At 38.7% G+C, this 24,730-nt stretch overlaps 1 protein-coding gene across 1 annotated transcript in view; it reads left to right on the forward strand.

The window, feature by feature from the left end:
• The window catches only part of atp2b4 (ATPase plasma membrane Ca2+ transporting 4), a 111,922-nt gene that overhangs the window by 79,410 nt on the left and 7,782 nt on the right, over window positions 1–24,730 (forward strand). Inside the window, exons 11-20 of the mRNA XM_053483533.1 lie at window positions 5,060–5,304; window positions 5,568–5,799; window positions 8,908–9,087; window positions 10,129–10,216; window positions 10,674–10,780; window positions 11,360–11,551; window positions 12,057–12,270; window positions 17,351–17,562; window positions 17,805–17,912; window positions 21,032–21,214. Of these exons, the coding sequence (XP_053339508.1) occupies window positions 5,060–5,304; window positions 5,568–5,799; window positions 8,908–9,087; window positions 10,129–10,216; window positions 10,674–10,780; window positions 11,360–11,551; window positions 12,057–12,270; window positions 17,351–17,562; window positions 17,805–17,912; window positions 21,032–21,214 (1,761 nt within the window). The remainder of the gene's footprint in view (window positions 1–5,059; window positions 5,305–5,567; window positions 5,800–8,907; window positions 9,088–10,128; window positions 10,217–10,673; window positions 10,781–11,359; window positions 11,552–12,056; window positions 12,271–17,350; window positions 17,563–17,804; window positions 17,913–21,031; window positions 21,215–24,730) is intronic.

The raw sequence follows: 24,730 nt of genomic DNA on the forward strand, positions 1-24,730 counted from the left end.
TGTTTAGTTCAGCAGGTGTACAGGTGTTCATAATAAAGTGGATAGTGAGCAGAGTTACATTCACTGTTGTGGAATGTCTATGAAACATGTTAATTCCTGCAATCACTTAAATGGCGCAGCTGTAAACCTCACTTGCCTTCTTAACGTTAATAAGACACAGCTTGGCATGTTGGAGACAAACCAGAAAATCGCTGAACTTTTACAAAGCTCCGACACTCTTCTATAAATATCACATGAACAAATTCAACCAATTATGCTGTTTTTCTTTGTTACTAGCACTACTTGTAATCCTTTGAATATAAGCCTTAGTTTAATGTGAAGCAACTGCCATGCAAGTCCTCATGGACGGGTTGTCACTATAGAAACCAGTCTTAGAGCGATCGCACAAGTAAACCTGTGATTTGAAGAACAGAGCTGTTGTATGGAAAATGACCAGGGCTAGTCTCCTTTTAGATATTTCAAGGAAATGCTCACCACAGGACACCAGCAGGATTAACGGCCGGTTAAATAATTGGTCATGGCAATGTTTCTGATGAGGATAATAAGCTGCTCATGGGAGAAAAGCTTTCTTGATAAGCACATTGAAGTAAGAGTGAGGCACTGAGTTCAGCCCAGACTTGGTCATTTTATATACATACATTTTGTAGATTTTTTTATTTCTTTATTTAATATGTATTAACTGGTTTGTTTTAAAAATCTTCTTAAGCTTCTGTTCTTTTCTTTGCCTTTCTGTTCAATTGTATGAAATGATGTTATGCACTATAGACACTTTTCATGCATCAAATTAACCTTTTTTTGTGAACATTCTATCTTTATTTTTTTTTTTTATTTACAGTACTGAGCAATAGTCTTGAACCACCCCTTTATATAAAATGAAATCACGTAGATTAAATAAAATAAATGTGCGCAAATATTTTACTGCAACACGCTTCAAAGTGCCAAAAGACACAGTGGTTAGCACTGTCGCCTTGCACCTCCAGGGTTCGGGTTTGATTCCCGTCTGAGTGCATGTTCTCACCGTGCAAAGACATGCAGATTAGTCTAATTGCTGTTTGCGATGGATTGACCAGCTGTTCAGGGTGTACAATAAGTCTCCTGGAATAGGATCCAGGCCCCCTGCAACCCTGTATATAGGATAAAGCGGTATCGGCGATAAGTGAGTGTTCATGTAACAACCTCAGCAGCAACCTCATTTCCGCTTTCGGCTATTCCGCCCATAAGTTAATCACCGCCCTGACCAGATGTCATCATCTGTATCTATTAATACTGTGTGGCTTAACAAACAAAAAACATTCCCATGAAACTGGTTAGGTACAGCGTCCGGACTGAAAATGAAAGCCAAAAACTTCTGAGGCAAGAGAGTTAAAAAAAAGTTTCCTTGAGACAAGTGGAAGCGAAATATGAAGAAATGAATGGTGGCTCAATCTATTTGCACAGTTCTCTATATCCCTGAGGAGCCATACTTGGTGCAATTCCACAAATTCATCTTTTTAAAACTTGCTCTCCTTATTTGTCTAGACAGCTGTAAAAACATAGTTGTATTTAATGGGTTAACCTTGAAGACGGTCAGCTTATGAAGTGTTTCTGGCAGTGTGTCAGCTTTTAAATCCTTAATGAGAACCGTGGCCTTGAGGAAGACACTCGACTGAATGTTTTCAGTGCATGCCAACTTTTTTTTCCTCCCGTACATTATTGTACTCTGTGTAACCAATTGACTCTATCGTCCTTTTGCCTTTCATATCAGACAGAGAGCAGCCCTGACTTACTCATCCCGTATACGTGCTTTCACTTTCCGACTCCTTAGCCTACCTTATAAGTATGTTTTCGTGTGTGGTCAGTGTAAATATTTGCAGTTAGCTCCTTGCAGCTTATTAATAGACTCGTACAGTGAGGTGTGTCACTCTTATGTGCTTTCGCCTCATGAAAAATCCTTTTAGGGAAGCGTCACTTTCCAACGCCGAGCCTTCTGTTGCATGAGCACGCATACAGATGTTTTATTGCTTTTTTAGATCCATGGATAGAAACGTGCCACATTGCATATAAAAAATAGACTGGAGCCCATATCTTGGCAGTTAGAAACAAAATCTTACACACTTTTCAAAAGCAGTTGGATCGTAGCTAATAAACATGACCTATTTTGAACAAGCCAGTTGTTCCAAATCCGACCACCTGCTGCAGTACACACATCAGCTGAGACGCGAGGATGGAGAATCCTGAGGCTGGTTCTTATTAGATTTAAATACATGACTCAGAGCTGATGTTCTCCCAAACAAGCGCATGGTATATAGAAACATTGAGCAAGATAAATAAAGTTTGCCACAAAACTGTCAGAACCTCATTTCCCTCGTGCAAATATGTCACAGTTCAAACACATTGCGAAACCCACATGCACTAGCCAGACTTTAATTATTTGATTTATTTTTTATATGCAGTGCAGGCACAGAACACTCATCTCATAGCTAAAACGTTGGCCAACATTTTTTGTGCTAATGTTAGAAACATTGTCCGAGAAGTTAAATCATCATACACTCAGCGGCCACTTCATTAGATACAGTACACTGGATCCTCTTTTGCATTTAGAACTGCTTTAATTCTTTATGGCATAGATGCAACAAGATGGTAAAAAACATTCCCCAGAGATTTTTGGTCCACCTTGATATGCTGGCAATATGCAGTTGCTGCAAAATTTGTCGGCTGCACATCCATGGTCCACCACATCCCAAAGGTGCTCTATTGGATTGAGATCTGGTGACTGTGGAGGCCATTTGACTACAATGATCTCATTATCATGTTCAAGATGGAGCAAATATCTCACCATATGTTGGAAAGTTACTTTTTCTTTCCCTAATCAATTTAATCAAATCTGGGAAAGTATAACATCAGAGTGTCTAAGGACGTTGGAACTTTTACTCATCCAGAGTTGGGGAACTTGTGGTTTCTTCATCTCTGATGTATTTGTTGTCATTGAATTTAGCCAGCTGAGTCAAACTCATATCTTTTGATTATACTTTGGGGAGAAATAAACAATAGAGAAAGAGAGAGCTTTTTAGTTCCCTCTAGGAAATTGTAAAATGTGGTCCCCATGTTGATAATTCCAGGATTGGTTTTTGCTGTGTTTATAACATTCATTTCCGTTCTTCATCATTGTGTAGCTCGAATGTACATGATAGAACAGTTTAAACACAGTAGCCAAGAGAAAACACATGCACCATGTACAGTATACATTTGTGTTACATTTAATAGCCCTTGTTACACACAGCAAGCTTTATAATCCTGTAATTTTGGCACCCTACTCCTGTATTTCAACTTACTTACATACAGGAAGACCAACTAATTCAAATCTCAACTGATTAGCTTTAGATAACACAATTCACATAGATTACTGCACTTCTATTTTTGAATTATACTAATGAATGTACATCGCTTCTATCATTTACTCTATCAAAAACAGGACCTCTAATTACACACCAGCTGACTGAAGCTCCAGCACTCTGCTTATGTTGACGTGGATGCCAAGGTTTTTTTTTTTTCCCCCGTTTTCTTCCCTGGAGGATAAATGCTAACTTACTGTATAAATCAGTTCTTTTTTCATTTTCCATTGTCGGCCCGGGGCAATTGAACTAAATTAAAAGTTGTCGTGTGTTTTCCCAGGTTATCATGGACAGCAAGTACAAGCATAAACCATATATAAAGAAACTGAACATAAAGTGCATGAAGAGCAGTTTTGAATTTTTAACTGTGGCAGGACTGACTCCACCTAAACAATGCTTAAGTTGGCAAAATGTCTAAGAGTTCTGCTGACTCTTTTGCTCAGTATGTTAGCTTATTAGCTAACTAGTTTTACCTTAACAAGTGCAACTGTTTGAGACGCTTCAAAAAGGAGTATGAAGAATAGTAAACTTTCATATATTGTATCTGTACTTAAGTGAAGTACAGATACAATATATGAAAGTTTACTATTCTTCATACTCCTTTTTGAAGCGTCTCAAACAGTTGCACTTCTTAAGTGAAGTACAGATATAGTACAGTACCTGTTACCTCTGCTTAGCTTAATGGCTAATGGTAATTTCTATGCTAACTTTATAAAGCACAGATTAGTACAATTAACCCCAAAGCTGCACAGCTGAGAGGTCATGGTAACGCCCAGGGCCCTAGTTATGCCCCATTTTATGGCGTAATATAATTTTAACTGATGTATTCCATCCAATTTTGCGCCCGCACAGTTGTCATGAATGGAAAACCAAAAACCTTTTGCTGCACATAATTGCACTCTCTTTTTGATTTACTTTTTGAGCCAACGCCTAGTGGTTATTCAGGGAACTGCATGTTTTTGCCCATCCATGTTATTCAGAACCAGTAGAAACCTCTCTTTATTTTGATCTTATCAGGTGCTTAATATTTTATCGCCATAAAAGTGATTTCGGAATAATTTTCACCTCTGCCATCATGGCTTTCCTTTTATAAATTAATCGTGATTTTAACCTTTTATGAAGGTTTGTGGAAGTTCTTTTGCATATTATGGGGGATTGGCATTAATCAACATTAAAATAAGAAAAATTACAATTAAAAATTGCACAGTAGTGCACGAACAGACACACTGCCAGACAGACAAAAATTCCAAAAAACATCTTTAATGTGTTCTGTTACTTATCTTGTGTGTGTCCCAAATGATCTTTTGCAAATTTCTTTAATGTACAAACATTGCAGTTTTATTTTATGTATAGATTATCAAGGTGGCAAAATGTCTTGGTTCAGGGAGATGCACAAACAGGCCATTACAGTATTGTATGTTATCAGTAGATTTTCATTTGCTTGAACATCATAGGAGATTGGCAGTTCAATTAATTTGAGTTTAAATAAGCCTTTATATAATAATTACTTTACCGGAGCTGTATTTGTGCTGGTTGTAATCTTTTCGGATCCCTTTATTTGTACAGAGCAATGTAACTTTATTAGACCATCACGCTTTAACCTAAACTATTTCAAAATGTACTTTGCTTGTTTTGTTTTTTTTAATTATTATTAATTTGTTTATCTAATTCTTTATCTATTTATATAGCCACCAGAGCAGGAAGGTGGTCTGCCAAGGCATGTGGGTAATAAGACTGAGTGTGCCCTCCTGGGACTTGTTCTGGAGCTGAAGAGAGATTACCAGCCCATCCGTGACGAGGTTCCTGAAGAGAAGCTCTACAAGGTCTACACCTTCAATTCATCACGCAAGAGCATGAGCACGGTGCTGAAAAATGCAGACGGCTCAGGATTCCGCATGTACAGCAAAGGCGCCTCGGAGATCGTCCTCCGCAAGTACACAGATTTCTTTTCTTATCTCCTTCCAGGTCTTTTTCTGTCTAGATCTGGCCTGTTGTGTTATTGTGCTACAGTACATCAAATCATTGAGTCGTCCCTACTACTAATGGGCCCAAGTGATATTGATTTTATATCTTCTATTCTCTGCACCTTATGTGGTAATCTCTATGTATAGTACTGGAGAGCAGCCAGTATGTTCAGGTATTTTGCGCACTTGAGGTGGTGTAATATTAAACCCTCTTATTTGGGGTTTGTGCCAGGTGTTCCTACATTCTGGACGCTGCAGGTCAGCCTCGGGTCTTCAAGCCCAAGGACCGGGATGAGATGGTGCGGAAAGTGATCGAACCCATGGCCTGTGACGGCTTGAGGACCATCTGCATAGCCATGAGGGAATTCAAGGGTGAGGAGCCAAACTGGGACAACGAGGCAGAAATTCTTAACGACCTCACCTGCATTTGCGTTGTGGGCATCGAAGACCCCGTCCGTCCAGAGGTGAGAATTTCACTGTATTGCCAAGACGATGAAAATGTGCTTTCTTGTAGAGTTTGCACTCGCTGTGCTTGAACAATCATTACGTAACTTTGATGAACCTTTTTACCTTCAAAACCACCGAAGCATATCAAGCGAGTATTCCCAGTTGAGCTCGCTTGTCAAAGCAGCTTTGTCGGCATCATTATGCAAGCTCTGCTCTGCTGAGCACAACCTGGTAGTCTCTAACTGCTCATAATGGTGCGTAATTGTGGACTGATGGGCTCCACCCCAGTCCTGTTATAATGCGTTCAGTCTATTTTAGTTCCCAGACCTAACTGGAAGCAGGCCTAGGTATACAAATCAATTGTTTTGTATTTGCTAACAGGCGTACTGTAGATCAGTGTGCGGATTAGTGATTGCGTAATCTCCTCGACTAACTTAGCAGCTGTGCGTAGTGAATTCCTTGCCAACATCGGGCAGCATTTTTTTGTTTCGCTGGTTGTGTAACTATTCAACATAACACTAGTTTAGAGTCAGAATATCAGTGCGTACCAGCTGCTTTACAGCTACTTCTGTCAGAGGAACAGTGCTCATACTGTAGTGCTCAACTGTTTGGACAGACATGAGCTTCCACACTGCGTCCTCTCAATTCCAGAGTCATGATTTCTGCAGAGCTTTGTCTGCCACCAGACCGTCAACACAAGTCCATTTTATCAAATGTTATCTCCTTTAATAACATCCTTAGGTAAAAATATAATTACCTGTGCATGACTGTTAAAAAAACCATCATAATTACAAAGCAGCACTAGAAAACCAAGATGTATACGTAAAAAAAAGGTAATTATTAAGCAGATTAATCAAGTAATAAAAATAATGACACACAGAGCACAACCAATTAAATTTTTATTCAATTTAGTTTAAGCTTTACATTAATTGACAGAATAAATGGCTAAAACAAACAGCACTTGACTGTAAGGTTGTTTTCCAGTGTAATGATTCGCTTTGAAGCCATTAAATTTGGTTTCATTTAAACCAAAACTGCTTGTGTTAAGATGAGCTGAAGGTACTGGTAGTATGCTTATGGGTTTACAGTTATTGACCTATTCGCAAATTTGCATTTTAAAAAATAGGGGCTACAAGGGCATGTTTCCAGTCATTTGGAAATATACTGCACCTGCGGCTCCGCCCGCATGCCGATCCCGACACAGAGAGTATGTTCCACCATAACCTGCGAATGGGTGTGCGGTCAACTCACTGCCGCTCCTCATGATGCTCCAATATTTCTGACAGATATATTATGACATAAAGGTGATGACGAAGCTGTCTATTATTATATTTAATGACACCCCCCTATTGTTACACTTTGAGGGACGGCTGCTACAATAATTGCCATCTAACAAGCATGGGTATTGAGTTGAAAAGCATCCCTGGATTAAGAGTTTCTGAGAGAATTCCCTCTACCCAGTTGTTCTTTATAGGTCTATAACCAGATAAAAAACTCTGTCCTGGAGAAAGATTCCAAAAACAATTCTGAGATTCATTCACTACTACTGTACCTCTCACTCACTCACTCACTCATCGTCTATACCGCTTTATCCTGTATACAGGGTCGTAGCGGCCTTGGAGCCTATCCCAGGAGACTTGGGGAACAAGGTGGGGTACACCTTGGTTGGTGTGCCAATCCATCGCACAGCACACACGCATACACACACTACAGGAATTGAGAACGGCAATTAGGCTAATCTGCATGACTTTGAATTGTGGAAGGAAACCGGAGATCCCTTAGAGAACCCATCAAACACGGAGAGAACATGCAGATTTAACCAGACTTAATTTATAAATAATTTCATTTAATCTTAAATCTTCCTTAAACATTTTCACAACATTTGTAACCCTTCTGGACTTAAGTGCTTAATTTTGTTTCCACAAATTTTCTTGAATTGTTTGAAACACCATTACACGACAAATGACTGAATTTGTGCATTGAGCAGACAAAACTGTTTCCACCCCAAGTGTTAACCTCTGTGAACAAGACATGTTCCCTATATATTCCCCATATACTGTATCTACAGCTAAAGCTGTATCCCTTATAAAACATTGATTTCCAGGCACTGTAAATACATTAGCACAGGTTGAATCCTGGAAACCATGTTTCAGATCTAGAGTCCAAATTAAAGGCTGATAATTGAATCATGTGATCCTGTTTAAAAGCAATAAATCTAATATTCAAGTGTCCTCAAGTTACAATGCATCTACACATATAGACACACAAATGTTATATTTTATATTATATTGAGAGGACTGGAACAGGACACCAAATCAGTTATTATAGAGGTGACAGACTGGGTATGCTAATCAGAGCAGAGTTTTACATGTCGGCTCCTCTCGAGTGTCTCATGTGAAACTGTTTAATGGCAGATGACAGTTAACGAATCGCAAGGTTTTATTTTTTATTTATTTATTTTTTATACAAGTTCATCCTTGGTCATGTCTAAAAATAAATTTCTATCAAATCTAATACAGTCATTCAAGACCACCTTCGACTTGAATTGGTTTTGTAGACGTATGACATCACTGTGCACACGCCGCAACCTTTTTAATCATCTATAAATAAATGAGCTTATTGGTTCTAATAAGGGGTATGGTGTGATTCATCACAAGATTCAGTGCAGATAATTACAGAGGGCTGCACCACGCCTCATAGACACACACATGCGCAAACACACATGCACACACAACCCTTGGGCCTCTTCATGTGTCAGCAGCCCTATGGCTGAGTGAGCAGCAGAGACTGGCATGGCGACCCACAGAGCGTGACTAAAATACCCTGACCACCTGCCATTTAGAGACCCGCGCTCACACCCAAGAACCACCCAGAGCTAGACAGCACTGGTCTCAGTCTGGTCGATAACTTCAGCACCACGCTGCTCCTCAGCTTAGCTTAATAACCCTGTTCAATTCTTAGATCAGTCTGAAGTTTGAGTGTCTTGCTGGAGGCAAATCGCTTCGCCCTATGATATACAACGCTTGTAAATATGGATTCATAAAGCATTTCTTTATTTTTAGTCCATTTAATCCTTCTGTTTACTCCATTTAGCCCATTAGTGATTTTTCCTTCTTCTTCTATAGGTTCCAGAGGCCATTTCTAAGTGCCAGAAAGCAGGCATTACCGTGCGCATGGTTACTGGAGACAATATCAACACTGCCCGTGCCATTGCTACCAAATGTGGCATCCTGCAGCCTGGAGAAGACTTTCTGTGCTTGGAAGGCAAAGAGTTTAACCAGGAAATCCGTAATGACAAAGGAGAGGTGAGGACGTCTAACCATGACTAGTGACTAAGCTAAAATCACAGAAAAATATTAGGCTTGTAATCATTGTAATCATCCATGAGACATGCATAAACAGAATGTAGTCCAATTATAGTAAACCCCACTTTAAGCCTATTGTTTTATCCGGTACCTTGGAACTTTTTCACATTTGGTTGTGTGGCACCTACAATGTATATAGTTACGATTGTACAGTATGTCATGAGCGTAATCTTTTGTGCTTGCACCTCAGTTAGTGTGAAACCCTTAAATTAGATCAGGTACCACTAGTTTCTATTAGCAGTCACATAATTAGTTACATGGATCTGACCTGTGTGCAATTAAAGTGTCACATGACCTCAGTTAACATATACAGTACCTGCTCCTGGAAGTCACCAAGGTTTGCTAGAGAAGAGCCCTAAACAAACAGCATCATTATTCAAAATTGAACATATCACAATTTTTTTTAATAAATATTCTGATTCGATATGTTCTCTCTTGTTTTCCTGACTAACACTCCCCTTACCCAGTCACTCCTCTAGGCAGAGGCACAGTTCTGCCACCTAAATTTATCTGATTTCACCAGAGGCAGTATAAGGATTTGACATCGAAGGGAATGAATAGTTTTGCAACAGTTAATTCAGTGGGTTTTTGTTCAGATGGTTAAATTTCCATTTTTTTTTTTTATTAACATTCAAACATTTAAACTTGCAGAAGTCCTACTCAGGTTTTATGTTTTGCCGAAAGCATGTACACAATATGGACTAAACTTTGTGGTCTTTCCCCGAAACATTTCCATTAAGTTATAAAACGCACAACTGTCTAGGATGTAGCATAATGATTTACCTTAACTAGAACTAAGAAATCTAGCTAATCCATGTGCGTAAAATGAGGTCCATGGGGTTTGCAAAGGTTGTATTGATGAACATGAGTGACCAGCACGCAGATTGAACCCCGACCTCCTCACCTAACATCACTTTAGTCCTTGTGAGAAATTTCAAAGCGTTACTGTTTTTACTGGACTTTTTCCTCCCTTTCCTCCAGGTGGAGCAAGATCGTCTTGACAAGGTCTGGCCCAAGCTGCGTGTACTAGCCCGTTCTTCTCCCACAGACAAGCACACCTTGGTCAAAGGTAGTAAAAGTTGCAAAGAAACTTGCTGCAAGCCATATAGAAGTAAAGCAGTACCTCTAAAAAGTTTCAAAAGAGAGGATCAGGATGTTTTTTCAAGAAAACTTTTGTAATGTCTTTTGACCTTTGCAGATTTCTTAATGCCAGTTCTGGCTTTGTGCTATTGCAGCTCTCTGTTTTAAATATGGCTCTGACGTGTCATTGAAATCTGCACAAAATGAAATTCAAAGTACCTCATTATCCAAAACGCTGAATCTGCGTTCAAAAACAGCTCGGCACACTTCTTTAGTGCCCTTATATTTAATATAATTTGATAGTGATCCTACTGCATGTACGTATGAATGGTGCATCACAACAGTGATCCTTATACTGTTAACATTTGCTTTGTTTTGTCCTCGAACCTACCATACATACATTTCTATTAATTTAGCAGACAGATAATTAAGTGCGTGTATTTCAGGCATCATTGACAGCACAGTGGGAGGAACCAGACAGGTGGTGGCAGTGACAGGGGACGGAACCAATGATGGACCAGCTCTCAAAAAGGCTGATGTCGGCTTTGCTATGGTAACCGTTGCATGTTTTATACAGCATTTTTTTTTTTTTTTTTTGGTTAAATTTTCACTTTTGTCAATTTTTCCCCATAAAGGCCATTCCCCAAGACCCACCACAGTTCCACATTAAAATTCACTCAGTGGACTCATTCTGTGATTAAAACTCAATTCATAGCTAGTTTGTTACAATAAACACATTTATTAAAGTTGACGGTTGCTATGCTTGAGCCACTGCATGTTTTATTTAACGAGAGTTAGTTTTGGCACCAGGTTTCCGTTGCTCCTAGTGTTTGCCAGGCTCAGCGCAGCTCTGTTCTCATCCTCAGCCAGTAATCAGCAGCACTCGTGCAGGGACGACCCTGCAGGTTCCAGGGTGGTGTGAGAAGAAATTGTTAACTGAAGAAGACACAAAAAAACTTTCTGATTGAGTCAGAATTCTTATAGTTTTATGTGGGGCAACAATAGGAACATGTTATGTCGAAGCACTCTGTCCGCTCTCATCAGCAACTGCCTAAAAAAATAAGATTTAGCAACAAGTCCCATTCAGTCATATTGTTGTATCAGCTGTTTCGTTCGCTCTTTCCTGCCCCAGGGTATTGCTGGAACCGACGTGGCCAAGGAAGCCTCGGATATCATCCTGACAGACGACAACTTCACCAGCATCGTAAAGGCTGTGATGTGGGGCCGTAACGTCTACGATAGCATCTCCAAGTTCCTGCAGTTCCAGCTCACCGTCAACGTCGTGGCAGTCATCGTGGCTTTCACCGGCGCCTGCATTACACAGGTGGATCCTCGACCTTGTGCTGCAAGCAGCCCTTCGATTTTGTGATAGTGGAATGTCTATGATACATGAGCCATTGTTGTGTTTAATTGACCCTTGTGTGATAATTAGAGGCCACAGTGAAAACATTGCTCAGCATCTGAAAGACTAGCATGCAGAGAATGTTAAGTGCTTTATTAGATTTCTTTGCAAAAACACTTGGGGTCTGCGTAGCTTTGATACCAAACTGTAGGAATAGTTATAATAATAATAATATAGCAAGTTTTATAATAACAAAACTATAATGGTAAGTTTTATGTGACTTACAGTATTTGTATCCATGATGATGTCACTAATGCCGTACTTTATTGTTTGTTGTCTCTGTGTTATGATAATCTGGTTAGATTGATGATAATACTAGACTAATGGATTCGGAAGACTGTCAGACAGTCTGCCTTCTCTGTTCTATGTCTTTCTCTGTTGTGTCGAATCCAGTTTATTAATATGTATTTGTGTGTGTTTCTTGCAGGACTCCCCTCTAAAAGCAGTGCAGATGCTCTGGGTCAATCTGATCATGGACACTCTGGCCTCTCTGGCTCTGGCCACCGAACCGCCCACCGAGGCTCTGCTGCTACGCAAACCGTATGGCCGTAACAAGCCACTCATCTCCAGAACCATGATGAAGAACATACTGGGTCATGCTGTCTACCAGCTGACTGTCACCTTCACCTTGCTGTTTGCTGGTAAGACTGTGAGGAAGGCTTATTAGGTCAGTCGTGGGTGGTACTGTATTGCAACCTCAACTCAAACAATACAGGTATTCGTAGAAATGAGATACCCCAGAAATACATTTAATGAGACAATCAAAATAATAAGTCAAGATATAACTTTAAGACATTGACAGTAAATTTATACCATGGTGGAAAATGGGTCTGAGCAGTTAATTGAAAATGAAACGAAACAGACATCCAGACCCTCTAAATGAACTAATTTTGCCCATGTGAGTAACTTTATTATGCATTCTAATGAACACGTGCATCCGCCACACGACTCCGCCCTGTGAAGAACATAAAAAAAAGCTCTTTCTTTAGAAACAAACGATCCCAGCCTTAGTAGTCCCCAACATACAAACAAGTTCCCTTCCAAGAGCTTTTTCTTAAGTCTGATTTGTTCATAAGTCCAACAGACATCGTCTAGGCACTAGGAAACCAATACACCTGACTAAACGCAATATATTACAGTACAGTGTTCCTTAGGATTGTGCCGACAGTTGATCGATTCATGTTAAAAGACAAGCAACGTCTGCCATCTTGCTCCATTTTCCCGATGTTTTTTTTCACTTTTGTTTCCATTGTTATTGCTTGGAGCTTCTTAGCAGTACCACTGATTATGCGCTTGCTGCTGGACATCCTGGGCTTGTGCTGCACTTGCAGAGGATGTACGCTGCACACACACACACACACACACACACACACACACACACACACACACACACACACACACACACACACACACACCATTATATGCTAGACATGTGATCTAACTTCGATGATTGAACAAGTGCAAAGGCATGTTCGTATCTTCAAAAGTTCATAACTTAAATGTTTGTATGTGGGGGACTTGGTGTATTAACATATTTTACACTACAAAATTTGTCAGGGACCTGAAATGGCAAAACAATTGTTCATTAATCATAATTGAGGTAAAGTGTTCAGTTAACTGTGATATTTATCTGAGGTTATGGAAAATCAGAGCCTTTTTTTTCCACCGCCAAACATGGTTTAAAATACTTTTGTAAGAAATACTTTTGTAACACATTGCCCTGTTTGATGGGAATTAGTTTGAGATTGTGGTGGGGATGGTATATAATAATGTATCCATTACCATGAGATCTCCATTAAAGCAAATCATTCCATTAAAACAAATCATAAATAATTAAGGAATCCTAAATCAGTGTTGTTAAATCTAACTTCTCACACTCGTATCCTAACGCGACTCTAAACGAGTGCTTAATTAAAGGAAGTCCGCTTTGCAATGTAAACCAATAAAACCACTAGATAAAATGCTTCTGTATAGGGCTAGAATTAATTATATTTTAAAAGCATTAACATGCAGCATGATAGTGATGTTGGATTTTTACCTGGACTTTTTCAATTCAAACTTCATGGTAGTTGAAACAAAGTCATTTAACCAAATGTGCCAAAGCAAAGGATGTTCCGACTTTTTAACTGGCAGGGGCTATAAATGCAATTTAGATCTTATCTCATGGGAATTGGTAATAATCATTAAGGATGTCCGGAGATGCCTGCATAGTATTATCCTATTAGATTTATTAGCCTACCAGTCAGCGTAAATAAAGCTGTTTCACATTAAGGTCGGAATCACTCCTAATGACATTATCTAAACTGAATTTTTGTAATGTTTTTAGAGCTGCTGCTGACTTACCTTTTCTTTTTTTTTGATCATTTTTGTCATTATTTCTTTAAATATTTATTCTATTTAATATTTCTTTTTCGACTCAATCATGGCAATCCATTCATAAGTCAAAAGTATTACACGGAACAAGCTTTCTGAAAAGGATTTTAATTGGATTTTTTTTTTACTTTACGGAGTTTGTATGTGTTTATACCATTAGTTTTTCCGTAGATGATGAATTCTACTAATGAAACATTCATCTGCTCAGTAGGTTTATGTCTTTACAATAAAAGACTTCATAAAGGACGGTCAGATGTTGGCAAGAAAAAAAAAAGGATGTGTATGCCACAATTAAGTCTTAAATGACTGATCCAGTCTCGGTATCTAGCTTTATTTTTGGTTGATGCCATCTTGTATGTTTTTTCTTCAGAAACCTTTCATCATCATCAACAACAAAAATGTTTTTCATACTATTTGCTACGAAAATGTGCTCTTACATTGCCTACAGGGTTCTCCAACTGAGAAAATCTTCGTCATAAACAAGACAACTTTGTTTTTGTTTTGCGACTGTCAAAGTTGCTCAATATTATAAAGCAGAGCAAATGAACACACACACACACACACACACACACGAGCTGTGACTTCTTTTCTCACTCAGTCTGTTGACATGACTGACCTCGCACGGTGATGTAATCTTTCTCTGGTGGCCCGAGGCAGCCGAGCCTGACCGGTTAGCATTCTCTCCTAGTGAGTGAAAGTTGGGAGTTGTGAGGACCCTATGAGAGCCAGAGAGCCAGTGTTGAGCCCTTTAGGGAAGCCTAAAGCTTCGACTTCTCGCTTCTGTTTTTGGACTGGATTTTGCACGGCTTATATGTTGTTTTCGATAAAACCTTCTGCCAGGATTAATTAATGCAAATTGAATGCAGTCCACCGAGCCTTTGAAAAACACTACTGCTGAGGTTCACACGCTGTACGTACACTGTTGCTAGCTCATCGCACATGCCTAAGGGTGTCTCAGGCTTAGTTTTCGTGAGCTCATTGAGATAAACAGTGCTGTTTTGTTTTAGGAGGAGTATTACGCCCAAGGCAGAACAAATTGGTATGTAATTCAGTGCTTGTATTATAACACAACTGGTGTAGTTTTGGGATTTTGGGGTTCTCATTCAGGTTTACTATTGCCTATAGACATCATTTAAAGAATGTTGATGTCTTGTAATCTTTCTAAATGTTTCTTTTAATCTCCTTATCTATAAAGATGTAATAATAATAATAATAAATTAGAATTATGTACTGTAGTCGTATGTGGATAGACGGATAGATCGATAGACTACCAGTCAAAAGTTTAGACACACCTTCTAATCTAATCTATTCTTATCCACTATAAAACATGCTGAAGCCATTCGAAATATGCAATAATCTCAGCTGATATTGAGATGCATCTGCTGCTTACGCTCTATAAAACCTTCTTAACGGCTCTAATATGAGGTGCTGTTTGTTAATTGTTCATTTCTGAGGTTTCTGGTAACTCTACAGTAAATGAACGTCTCCTCTGCAGCAGAAGTCAGTTTTGGTCTTCCTTTCCTGGTTTGGTCTGGGATTAGTACACTAAAGCTAGTTTCATTATGGTGCTTGATGGGTTTTGCAAATGCACTTGACAGAAGTGTTCTCGCAATAACTATTCCAGAACAGCTGACCATCACGTCTTACAAAAAACAACAGACTGTTGTTGACTGCTGTTACTTAATTACCTGTTGCTTAATGTGTTGTTTCATAGTTTTGAAATCTCCAGTATGGTTTTAGAATGTAGAAAATTAAGTCAAATGCGTCTCCAAACTTTTGACTGGTACTCTATGGTACTCCTTATATGACGACTCAAGACGTATTTGTTTCTTTAGTACTTGGACTGATTAAACCCCACCCAATAAAAAAATAATAATAATAAATCCCTGTGTTTGACTGATGGCACTTCAGTAAGTAACCTAGTAATCCAGTGTAAGTATCTATCCAATGATGGACATTTCAAAGCACTTTTTGTAAGTCGCTCTGGATAAGAACGTCTGCCAAATTCGTCCTTAGTACTGAAATTGTATGTTTTTTTTTTTTGTCTATTTTCATTTTGAATTCTTATATTATCCAGCATGCAGTTTGATAGTGATGCCAGTGGTATTTAACTTTAGCATCATCTATGTCTAAAGAAAGCAATCAGGAATCACTTTATTCTTTTAGGGTATTTTCGTACCAGGGACTTAGACACACATCCTCGAACACTTGAACGCAAGTTTGGTATATTTGCTTAGGGTGTGAAATCTGTACATTGACCACTCATGGATTTGTATACCGTGTTCAGGTCTAATTAAAGTAGCGGTCTCAAGCGCAGTAAGATGTACTCAAGCATGGGTTTAAATATCAAAGGCTAGATGTGCATATTGACCCCTGCTGTAGAGAGTGTAAACACTGAAGTGTACTAGTATTACTAGTGTGAAATCTGCCCAGGAGGGGAAGGCACACCAACACGTAACCGTGCACGGTTCAAAGCGACCATGCAGTCTTAGTTTAAGTACTTTTACATGTTAAATGCTCTAAAGTCCTTAACAATATACCACAGCTTTTGCAGAGGATGTAAACCGCTCCTTTGTTATGCAAATACTCGTGTTTTGTAAGAGTATTCCATATTATGCTTTTGACTTTATGTATGATTGGTGCAGTTCTGCCACCTACTGGACGTACTGGAATGGACCAGAAGATTATCATTTTGACGTTTGAGTAATCGGCAATTATTATTATCCGATTATCACATGACGTTTGAGTAATCGGCAAGACAAGTGACACAGCATTTCAGTGAATATTAGAAACTTTTAGTAGTTGATATTAGTTTAAAACCTGTAAAATGTATAGCTGTTTGAGACAAATCAGAAAATATATTTTGAATTGAGTTGAGTTAAATTGAATCAACGGTCTATCTGTGATTCCCAGCTCTAACTAAAACCATTGCACTGACCATCTCGTTGATCGTTAACCAACTGAGCCAAGACTTTATGCAAGTTCAAGCAATTTCATCCTGTTGCTTCATTACATTCTGTTTTTTTTTTTTTTTTTTTTAAGTTCAGCATTTGGTATCTTTCCTTATTCTCTATCAGACTTTACTAACATAGCATTGGGCATCAGTGGAAAATGTTGCTTGAGGGGGGAAAAAAAAGCGTGGAAGTCTTCCACTTACGAGGAAGTCTTTTTCTGCTATTAAATGTAATTATAACTTAGCTATCCAGGTCCGTCTTTGACTACTACACCAAAGATTCCCATATAAACATACTGACCTAGGAACAGTGTTTCAGGACCGTTTTCCATGAGTGAATAAATACATTTATAATTGAAACAAAATTGACTGAAACAAAATGGCGCTTTCCGTAGGAGAGAAGTTCTTCCCCATCGACAGCGGCCGCAACGCCCCCCTCCACGCACCCCCCTCCGAACACTACACTATCATCTTCAACGTCTTCGTCATGATGCAGCTCTTCAACGAGATTAACGCCCGCAAGATCCACGGCGAGAGGAACGTCTTCGAAGCCATCCACAGGAACCCCATCTTCTGCAGCGTCGTCCTGGGAACCTTCATCCTGCAGGCAAGATACAGGATTAACAACTTTGAACTTTAATGAATTCAACTTTTGTAGATGTTTATATTATTATTAAACATTTTTAATGTTAATAATACACTACTGTGAACCAAAGTAGCAAACTAGCTTTATGAAGCATGGTCTACAGTATAAACATTTCCATGTAGACGAGGTCAAAAAGCTAGTTCAAGTCTGCAACAACTAAATAATGGCAGGTCAAATTATTAAACTATACTCTGTTCTTTTAGATCATCATCGTGCAGCTTGGAGGGAAGCCTTTCTCCTGCACGGCTCTCACCCTGGATCAGTGGCTCTGGTGCATTTTCATTGGTGTTGGCGAACTGCTTTGGGGCCAGGTACTGCAAAATTCCCCTCATTGTTAATCATAAAAAAATTTTTATTTGCAACGAGCACTGTTTCATCTCCTCCAAACAGGATTCTAAAAAGCCCTGCTCGTTTGAATAAAGGCTCGTAGGTGTTTTTTTTTTCTGCATTGAAAGCCTCCATCTGCACATGACAAAGTGTGAAAGAACAGTGTGAGAGAGGGAGATGGAGAGAGAGAGAGAGAGAGAGAGAGAGAGATGGCGTACTGCTCTCAGCACCATGGTGTAATGAAAACATCATGGCATAGTGCTTGGACGTGGGTGACGTTCAGCAGTTCGCACCTGATAGAAGTGTGTGTGTCTGTATTTTGGAGAGTGAAACAGCATTTGAATCCAGGTTCTGTGGGAGGGAGAGAAGAAGGCATGAGGAGGAGGGTGGAGGGTGGATGGTGGATGAGCTGATGGCACATTGCACAGCACTGCCTGCGAACTGTTGCCGCCCCCAAAAAAAACCTCACACACTGCATGGCAGTATAATGAGACATGAAAAGTTTATAGCCCGCAATTACACACCATCACGGGGGAATGGAAAGTGAGCATGGTACTCCCACTGCGTCTCTCCTGTCTCTCACAGACGCAACATTGCATCCGTCTGAGAATGCTTATAGGTACTCAGTCGAGTTACTTCAATAAGGTTTCCATGTCTTCTGGAAAAGCTTGAGAATGAGAAAAAGCGCCATGCTAGGTGATTTTAGCCACTGATGCCCCATTTGATTGTCCTACCTGTTTCATGTCCCTTATATGCATGAATGTCTTTTGTGGACGTTTATGAAGCAATGACATTTGTTTAAAATACTCTCGAGTATTAGCATTCCCAGGTAGAAGTATGCCGTCTGAGGTCTTGTAATGTCTGATGAAATGGAATATGTTCCAAACCCTCATGATTTTAATATCTACCCTCAATTACTAGTTAGGTGTTGCTCTGAATCAAATGGTAATCTGGTGGCTCGAGTGTCACTTCAGTTAGCAAAAAAGCCACAAGGTGATGAAGGCATCAAGTACCAAAGTATGTACAGCCACCACGAAGGGCATCCTGTATCTCTAGGAAGAACATACTCTAAGACCATCCTTTTTGGAGGATTGTGTAATTATGGCCATTGTTATTCCTCAGAACCTTTTTCCTCTTAGTGGTTTTAATGAGGAGAAAGTTGTTATTCTGAAGAATCCCATACCTGCTTTGAAGCATGGGACTGGCAGCATCATGTTGTGGAGATGTTTTTTTTTTCTTCTTTTTTTTTCTTTTTGTATTTAGAAATACTGAAACACTTCAAGACAAAATTACAATTATGTCATATCTGGTCACTTCCAGTTAAACAGCGATTTTAAGCATACCTTTCACATTTGCAGTGACATACACATATCCCACAAGCAGCTTGTTTCTTAAGGAAATAAAGTATATACTCTAATTGCCTTAAGTAAACCTAGGCATTCATTAACTTTTAACCTTACCTGTATAATAACCTACTGCCTTGTCATATCTTTTTTTTCATCTCAACCTTTATTGGCAAGCTGTGTGTGACCCGTTTCTCATCAGTTGCTGTTTTCAATCTGAATTTGATCATGCATGTTGAACTGCAGTTTTGATTGAACACATTACTGTATGCTGTAGTGAATTATTCCAGGATGGTTTTGCCTTTGATTACGGTGTGCAATGGGGTGGCCAATTCATGTGTAAAAATGATTTCTCATAATGATAGAACCACTCTTTCAGAATATGAGTTATGGAATATGCCTATTGTTATCATGGAAGAATAACCTGGTCATTCAGTACATTCAGGCATAGCTTCGTTAACCTGGATCTGACCAACTGAAGCAACCTGAGATCATCACACTGCCTCCAGAGGCTTGAACAGTGGCCACTATGCATAATGAGTGCATTTTTGTATTTTTCCTAATTTTCTTCCTAATTTAGTCGTATCCAACTCCTGCCTGTCACTAGGGGGCTCCCACATTAAAGTTACTACTATCACCACTCAGTCAGGAGGGCCGAACCACATGAACTGCTCGCTCACGCACCGTTGGGGGCAGCGCTATCTGTTCCTTCCACTTGCGTGAACTCACAAACGCCCCTGATTGGCTGTGGAGTAGTAAAAAAAGAGCAGCTGAGAAAGCTTGGCCAATCACCCCTCTCTGGGCCCTCGGCTGCGCGAGGCTACAGGGATCAAACCAGCGATCTCCGGATGCTAGGGCGAGCACTTATCAGATCACAAGACTTTTGTTCTATTCCTCCAAAGTCGAATCTTAGGCTCTCTAGCAAATGAAACCCTTTTTTTTTTTTTTTCATAACTTTTTAGTCCCAGTTCTGAGTTCTCGTCACTCGAAAGTTCAATAGAAATAGAAATGCTCTTACCTTTACTATTTAACATACTGTAGCCATGATCTGTACTGTTGGATTATCATTATTTTTTTATTTTTATTTTTTTTAATGATTCACTAACTTCTGACCGACATTTCTTCCATGAAGTGGCTCATCACTGACTTTCCAGGTTTTAAACATGTGTTGAAATGTTTTTAACCCAAGGGCCAGTCATTTAACCTTTTTAATCATGCGGTGTATAATGTACAGGCAAATATCCTGGACAGCAGCTTTATAGAGTATGATGTAAGGTGAAATGTAAAATCTTGCTTTACTCCATTATGACGAATATTATTTACATTTGTACGAGGCAGCCTTTGTATAGTCAGTATAGTCTTATACCTTTAGAACATCAACGAAACACTATGTAAAAAGCTAACTCATTGTGATTGTGTTATTTGCACTAGGTCATGGTAAAAATAAGTAGATGAAGCTTTGTGCCATCACCTTTTAATTATTTTTACCATTAAAACTTAAAGTGAGAGGGTTTTATTTATTTATTTATTTCTCTAACCTTGATATCCTAGTAATTTTAGCAAGGATGTTTTTATTCTTTTTTTGTCCTTATTATACATATCTTAGTGAATATTAGGCTCTCTAGCAAATGAAACACTTTTTTTTTTTGTGGCTTCATAACATTTTAGTCCCAGTTCTGAAACTCTATGTAAAAAGCTAATTCTGTAAATCTTTATATAAGTAGAGCTGATAATCTGACATTCCTTTTCTTCCTCCTCAGTTCATCTCCAGCATCCCCACACACCGGCTGAAGTTCCTGACGACAGTTGGTCATGGCAGCACCAAGGAGGAGATTCAGAAGGAGGAGCAGATCGAGGACGTGGATGAGATCGATCACGCTGAGATGGAGCTGCGCCGTGGTCAGATCCTTTGGTTTAGAGGGCTGAACCGCATCCAGACTCAGGTACTCCCACAATGCCTCTCACTTACCATTGTAGCCTTTTCTTTTAGATGTGACCATAGCTGCAGGAGCAAGAAACATAAAGATGTTTTCTTTTATATGTTTACATTTTGTTTTAGATCTAAATCCTTTATAGGCATTGAAATTTGTTATATACTTGTTTATACATAATTCTGTGGTTGTATTGTATTTGTTATAACATTCCAATGTTCATATTTTATACTGCTTTCACAAGGACGTGTGGCCCGAATACTCCACTAATATTGTATTTCTGAAATGTTTATGATCCTGTTTATGATTCTGATTCTGCTCATTTTTTTTTTAACGCTGTATTAAGTTTACGTTTACTGTATGTGCCATGATGACATCATGGGACGGTTTTATTAATAAGCCGAACAGTTGCGCAACTTCATGCCCTTAACAAGGTGTAATGATCAAGGAGCTTTAAGTTTTTTTTGTTTTAGCTTCTAAAAACAAAGGAGCAAGAGCTTTTTCTCTCCCAAGTCATTCATCAATGTCAAATGAATGAGAAAGTATACAGTAGATGTGGTGCCGATACCAAACCTCGGACCAGAATACGATACAATTTAAAGAAACTGCACCAAAGAGAGTTAGTTTTCAAGATGACAACTGAGGTTTGGGAAGCTGATTTGTGTGTACATGCTACAGATAAAGAGTAGGGAGGTTCACAGCAAAGGAGTAAAGCACTGCTGCATCACTGTTTTGGTAGAAATGATGTATAAGGATGGACTAAATCCTCTGGCATTATTACATTGGCATTCTGGGTAATGTACTGTAGGAAACTGTTCAGGCTAAAGGAAAGAGTTTTTAACTGAAAACTAAATCAAATTTTTGGACAGCATTGAAAATCACGTATATTATAAAGGTTAATATGAAATGTGGATTTTTCATTTATGGCACGGTGTGATTGTGTTATTTGCACTAGGTCAGGATAAAAATAAGTAGATGAAGCTTTGTGCCATCACCTTTTAATTATTTTTACTATTAAAACTTAAAGTGAGAGGTTTTTTTTCTCTAACCTTGATATCCTATAGTAATTTTAGCAAGGGTATTTTTATTCTTTCTTGTCCTTATTATACATATCTTAGTGAATATCTGTGCTAAACAGGTTTTAGTTTACATCTATCTGGTTGCAATAGTGCCATGAATCATGGATAGACTGTCGATTTGATTCAGTTTAATTTTTAGTCATTGTGATTGTTGATTCGATTCAATAGCACTAATGATTATTATCTGATTTGTTTAAAGCAGCTATATTTCCTACAGGTGTTAGAGCATCAAAACTACTACACATATTTAATAAGCATTCTGTAAAATGCATTGTAACTTCTGTTGTTTGTAATTCCTTGGCAATATTCTGCTCCACCCTCCAGTCCAGTAGGTGGCAGTATTGCACCAGCCACCCATAAAATCGAAAGAAGAAAGATTTGCAAAAGATGCAAGCTAATTTTATTTTCTGCTCAAATCTATTATCCACTATTTTAATGATTTTTGTCTCTTTTTTTTTTTTTGTCCTTAAATAATTTAAGTGAAAATCAAATCTTAATTAAAAACTGAAACACAGACAAAATCTAATTTAAATAAACTTCTATTGTCTGGTGCAAAGTACATTACTCTGGATTTACAGTTACAGCAATTATCAGATTCTTCATCATAGTTTTCAAAATCATGTCCTTGTACTAGTACAAATAGCTCGGTATCCAGCTAAATCCCTATTAAAAGGGGCAGAAAATGTGTTTTTCCATTGTTAAATGCATGTCTGTTTATTCTTAGGCTTAGAGTGCCATACAAGTCACTCCACACGACTTGACATCATAGAAATCATGACATAAGAACAAGTTGTTAATATAAACTTCACAGACAGAATTACAGTCACAGCTGTTTTAAAGAAAAAGAATGCAGACCTCATTCTTCGGAAAATTTCCAACAGCTCTGCAGATAATATGCGAACATAAATGTGAATGGAGGACAGCGTTTGTTTCTCCTCTGAGCCGATTCATGCAAACTCTCAAACTCCCTTAAGACTCCCGAGCTAAGCAGTGGTGTGTCACTTCCCAGTGCTCTATGGTAAAGGACAAACTACTCTAAAAAGTAACACACTTTCCTCACTGGTATAAAACCTATTTACAGCTTAGTAGAAATCCAAAGAGACTCAATCTATAGAGATCTAAAATCCCTTAGTGCGAGACACTAGATGGCAGAGGTCTGACCTTCCCAAGCTGCTTCTAATAAAAATCCTTTATTAGGGGGTTTAGTTCAGTATGGAGACATTATACAGTTTCTACTACAATATTGCCAGCATGGAAGGGGTCATGGGTTTGCACAGATTTATTTATCTCCCAGGATTGCGTCTATTTATATTATATTATATTATATTATATTATATTATATTATATTATATTATATTATATTATATGTGGGTGTGTATTGGATGAAGGTGTACTGAGCGTTCTCTGTGAAGCGCTGAGACAGGGGCGTCAAGCCTCCGACTGAGCACCGATGAAGGTTCCATATGAATGTCCACAGGCAGCATGTTTCTCCCGTTGGGCTACATTAGGTTTTCTGTCTGCCTCTGAAAATGGAAAGCTTAACACGGATCATAATTTTTCTGTTATTGTTGTTGTTTCAGTGCAGAAATGTAATTTTATTTACAGTAGCGAACCTGATCGTGAGGCAATTGGGCATCAATCTTTGTCTGCATTTTGCTGTTTGTTCTCCCATTCTGAATTTCAGCTTATTGTGGTTTCCTGCACCACCACCACCAATAAAAAAAAAAAAAATAAAAAAAAGTTTACCCTCTTGGTCGAGCTAACCAACTGCAGGCATTTGTTTTTTAGTCTTAAATTATTGTTGTTTAGAAATACAATAAAGGTTTAACTCTATAGTCAGATAAACTATTACTTTAATCCGGTTGAAATCATTCCAACTTATAACTTTATTCTCTCAGACTGAATTTGAATTGATCTGACTGTAAAACATTTTAATTGTTGTGTGTGTCTTATATACTTCTGTGTATAAGCACATCCCATGTTCTGCATATAAACGTGCACGGTGACGTGATGACTGATCTGTGTTGAACTGGAGCAGACAGCGATATCAGGCGACAAACGTGAAGTGATGTCGTGCGTATCATCTGCCCTGGATTTTTGTTCCAAATCCACTTCCATGTCCTTGAGTTCCAGACTGTCTCTTCCCTCTTTGCCTTCAAGCTCTGATACAGACAAGGTTGAAAGCTCCCTCACCGTCTCCTCATTTGACCGCGAAAACTGCTGCTTCCCTGTCCCACCAACACAATTCCTAATCCTCCTGAATTTCTATTTTTTATCAGTCATACTTGGTTAGTGGTACACAATAGAGAAATTAATTGGCACATACGCAATTCACAGCGGACTCATCAATGCCTGTCTTGTAGAACCACTTTTTTGTCACCTCTTTGTGGTCCTTATTTTCTTTTTTTTTTTCTTTAACATTTCAATGGGAGCTTTCAGCCTTTTGTTA

The sequence above is a fragment of the Clarias gariepinus genome, chromosome 23 (genome assembly GCF_024256425.1).
Source record: "Clarias gariepinus isolate MV-2021 ecotype Netherlands chromosome 23, CGAR_prim_01v2, whole genome shotgun sequence".
NCBI lineage: Eukaryota > Metazoa > Chordata > Actinopteri > Siluriformes > Clariidae > Clarias > Clarias gariepinus.